The 4,552-nt window shown below is 42.9% G+C and overlaps 1 protein-coding gene across 1 annotated transcript in view; it reads left to right on the plus strand.

Moving 5' to 3' along the window:
* LOC144538095 (uncharacterized) overlaps positions 1-1,031 on the plus strand; it is a 5,530-nt gene extending 4,499 nt beyond the window's left edge. Inside the window, exons 6-7 of the mRNA XM_078281962.1 lie at positions 227-371; positions 475-1,031. Of these exons, the coding sequence (XP_078138088.1) occupies positions 227-325 (99 nt within the window). The 3' untranslated portion in view covers positions 326-371; positions 475-1,031. The remainder of the gene's footprint in view (positions 1-226; positions 372-474) is intronic.
* Positions 1,032-4,552: the final 3,521 nt, after the last annotated feature.

The following is a 4,552-nucleotide window of genomic DNA, read 5'->3' on the forward strand; positions in this document are numbered from 1 at the left end:
TATATATTAGGATCTGTTGTTTTTAAGGTGGATCTGTTGTGTTTTTTAAGGTGGATCTGTTGTGTTTTTTAAGGTGGATCTGTTGTGTTTTTTAAGGTGGATCTGTTGTGTTTTTAAGGTGGATCTGTTGTGTTTTTAAGGTGGATCTGTTGTGTTTTAAGGTGGATCTGTTGTGTTTTTTAAGGTGGATCTGTTGTGTTTTAAGGTGGATCTGTTGTGTTTTTAGGTGGCGCAGGGCCTGATGGAGCAGCTGGGCGTCTCAGAAGACAGTCTGGTGACTGGAGCCTACATGGACCTCCTGCTGCAGGGACGCACGCCGCAATAAAACAAACGCACATCGAGAAAACAATAACAGGCCAGAATACTGTGTACAGTAATCAGATTAGATTGTACAGTAATCTGAATACATTCTGCATTAGTCAGTACTCCATACTCTGACCAGAATACTTTGCACAGTAATCAGAGTACTCTGTGCAGTAATCAGATTAGTTTGTATAGTAATCAGAATGCAGCAATCAGAATACATTTGACATTAGTCAGAGTAATCCATACACTGACAGAATACTCTGTACAGTAATTAGAATACTCTACAGTAATCAGAATACAGTAATTTGAATTATCTGTACAGTAATCAGAATACACTGTACATTTAATCAGAGTACTCCGTATGGTCACAACAATATTCTGTGCGGTAATTACAATACAGTAATCAGAATACACAATACAGTAATCAGAATACAGTAATCAGAATACAGTAATCAGAATACACCATACAGTAATCAGAATACAGTAATCAGAATACTGTGTACAGTCTTATCTGCTGACTAGTTGTAGTTGTAAAAAGTTAAAGTTAGTTTCTCAGCTCAGCTTCTCGTTAACAGTCGCCTTATTTTTCAGTTGTATAAAATGTATTTTCTAGCGTCCTTTTCTCTGTAAGGAAACATTGTAATATTAGGATTATTTTTGTATTGCAGAAAGCACCATGAAGGCGTTTAAGAGCTGTGAAGCTGCGATATTGGTGATATTTCTAAATAAATCAGTTTTTAAAGAGAAGGTTGTTTTGTGTTTATATTGAAACTGCTGCTTTAGCGTTAGCTAGTTAGAAAACACAACTATCCACCAAGCTAATGCTAGCTACTATAGTAACTGGAGCTGGTAATTCCTCTAAGCTACGTGTTTGTTAGTTAGGAGTTTAGAAGTCACTGCAGCCTGAGATATAAATGTGAGTTTTTAATCAGCTGAGTGGTTGCTGTAGTAACTGGACAGTTTTAGTGTTCAGCCTCAAATTAAAATGTAAATCCCTAAATCCAAACCTTTGGCTGCAACACTCCTAAACACTCTGAAAACATTTTATCTCCTGCTGCGGCTCATCCTCCTTTTCCAACCTGTAAAACAAAGATTCACCTGCAGGTCTGATGGGAACGCTGCATTAAGGAAGTGGATCTGCACTTTGGTCAGAAATCAGCTGATTCACTTGAATTTATGTCTGGCTGAGGTCGAGGATTTCACCTGGGAACCAAACGGGACCTTTTCCATGAAGCCTAAATGTTGAGCAGAATCTGTCTGTCTGTCTGTCTCTCTGTCTCTCTGTCTGTCGTCTGTCTGTCTGTCTCTCTGTCTGTCTGTCTGTCTGTCTGTCTCTCTGTCTGTCTCTCTGTCTGTCTGTCTGTCTCTCTGTCTGTCTGTCTGTCTCTCTGTCTGTCGTCTGTCTGTCCACCAGAGGGCGGCCTGCACTTCAGCTGTTCCACATGAGCTGGATATGAAACCATGAAAGCAGAAGTGGAGAGTAGTCCTGACAGAGAGCAGAGAAGCTTCTTCAGACTGTCTTGATGTTCAGACTCTGTGTTGTACATTATAGCTGTTTGGACATGATGCGTCGCTGTTGCAATGCATCTTGGGGCTTCTCAGCAGGTGCTTCCTCGCTTTGCAGGTAAACTTCCAGGATCTTTATCCGTTCTCGCCATTCTTGGACTCATAGTGGACTCATAGTGGACTCATAGTGGACTCATACTGGACTCATACTGGTCTCATTCTGGACTCATACTGGTCTCACACTGGACTCATACTGGACTCATACTGGACTCATAGTGGACTCATAGTGGTCTCATTCTGGACTCATACTAGTCTCATACTCGTCTCATACTCGTCTCATACTCGTCTCATACTGGTGTCATACTGGTGTCATACTGGTGTCATACTGGTGTCATACTGGTGTCATACTGGTGTCATACTGGTCTCACTCGTCTCATACTGGCCTCACTGCTGCCTAATTCTGTGTGTCGTTTCCTTGGTAACTTGACCATTTCTGTCACTGTCGTCTAGACCTGATAATCTTTACACCTTGATGTGTCGCAGAGTTAGTTTTAGCGTTCTGCCTGAAATTAAAACGGAAATCCCCGAAACTTTCTGCAACACTCCTAAAAATAAAAATCCCCAAACTTAGACAAACAGAACAGACAGAAGGTAGAGTCAGAAGACTTTCCATCTCCTGCTGCTGCTCCTTCTCCTTCACAACCTGTGAAACGAAGCTGTACCTGCAGGTCTGGATGAAACCTCCACAGATCTCACTGTAAGAACATAATGTTGCAAAATAGACAGTGAAAGGCTGTTAATGAGGTTTAATAAAAATGTATTATCCCCGAAGGGAAATTCCATGGCAACACACACAAACTCAATTCACAAGAAACAATAAAACAGAATGAGACACATCAAGGTTTTCCTGTTCTCTCTGGAGAGAATATGACATAATAGTTTGGGCTCCTCACAACTGTGGATTTTATCTTTCTGTTTGTCATTTTTTCTGCACAGTTCTGACAGTATGGAGCTGGCTTATATAGGCAGGTCAGGTATCTTCACTCATTACCTCCATGTTGAGGATCCATCTGTGTCTCCTCCGGCCTCATTGGAGGACAGAGGTGAGGAGACATGAAGGATCATTCAGGTGTCTTTTAACTGTTTGGGACTTCTTTAAAGGATCAGTTCATTGAATTAGTTCCTCTCCTCCTGTAGCTCTTGGACCCACAGACAGTATTGTCTCCAGTCAGCTGTCAGTTGAAGCTCCGCTTCCTCTTGCTGCAACAATGAGTCCAAACTGTTTGTCAGAATATCTCAAGAAAAGCCGTTTGTGAAAACGATACGGAGAGCGACCGACATATTTCTCTCCGCGGCCCGGGAAAGCGGCGGCACCGACCGCATAGTTCTGTGATGTCCTGGAACTGAGTCTGTTTCCTCTCGACTCTGTGGAGACACAGACGGCTTCTCTGGAGATATTCTGACAAACAGTTTGGACTCGTTGCAGCAAGAGGCAGCGGAGCTTCAACTGACAGCTGACTGGAGACAATACTGTCTGTGGGTCCAACAACTACAGACAATACTGTCTGTGGGTTAATCTTTCATAGTCTCATTCAACCGTGTTCATTATCCATTTTTGTTGGACGGCCATCTTGTCTGTACCAGCTAAACGTTTCACAGCCTCCATCTGAGAGACGGAGGCAGGGGGAAAGGTAGGGCTATGGGGGGGCGAGAGTGTCTCAAACCAAACATGATCTGGTAAAAAGTTGTGAAATGAGCAGGAACTCTTAAACGCATGTCGCAGATGGACACAAATTATGTGAAAATGACATTCCTCCACCACAAACTGGATTCTGTGGCAAAAACACGGCATTATCAAGTCGTGTTCATTTCACGTATTCGTGTGAGATCAGGTTGCTCAAACCCAAGGAAGCGATAGTTACGCATGGTAACTCTAGTTCTATGGTCAGAGGCGGAGCCACTCATCTGGTTGCCTCAGAGCACTGAAATTTGCATGCACATACTCAGCCAATCAGGATGAACCTCACTCCTATGGCTCCTCAGCCTTTATAAGGCGAGCGTACCTCAACACCAACATGTCGACATCATGCTGCGTCGCAGACCGATAGACTGCAGTTGGGGTTCAATTCTCAGCTTGTATGAAGGAATTTCTACCATGAGTCAAATTTAAATTTGTATCTAAGTTTTTGTTATCTAACCATGACCAAGCCTTTCCCGAACCTTAACCAAGTTGTTTTAGTTCCTAAACTGAACCGATAGCCAACCTGCAGCTGAAAATGTTGTTTCCAATTCATGTTTTTGTCACAGAATCCAGTTCATGGTGGACGAACGTAGGTAAATCTGTGTTTCAGACTTTGTGGTCATTTCACACATTTTTATGAGATCATGTTGCTGTCCTTTACACACTAGACCCCCCCCCCCCTCTCTCTCTCTCTCTCTCCCTCTCTCTCTCTCTCACTCTCTGTCTCTCTCTCTCCCCCTCTTTCTTTCTCTCTCTCCCTCTCTCTCTCTCTACCCCCCTCTCTCTCTCTCTCTCTCTCTCTCTGAGGTAATACTGCATTTATCCACCAGGGGGAGCAGAGCCACCAATCTGCAGCATGGCAGCATTATATTATCTGGAGTGTTGACATATGAGCATATGAGTGTTTAAAATGGTTTCTTTAGAGGAATGTGAAGTTTTATACATTCTCCATCTTCTTGAGAAGAAGATGGTGCTGCCAGATCAGCCACCACCATTTTC

The sequence above is a fragment of the Centroberyx gerrardi genome, chromosome 24 (assembly GCF_048128805.1).
Source record: "Centroberyx gerrardi isolate f3 chromosome 24, fCenGer3.hap1.cur.20231027, whole genome shotgun sequence".
Classification (NCBI taxonomy): Eukaryota; Metazoa; Chordata; class Actinopteri; order Beryciformes; family Berycidae; genus Centroberyx; species Centroberyx gerrardi.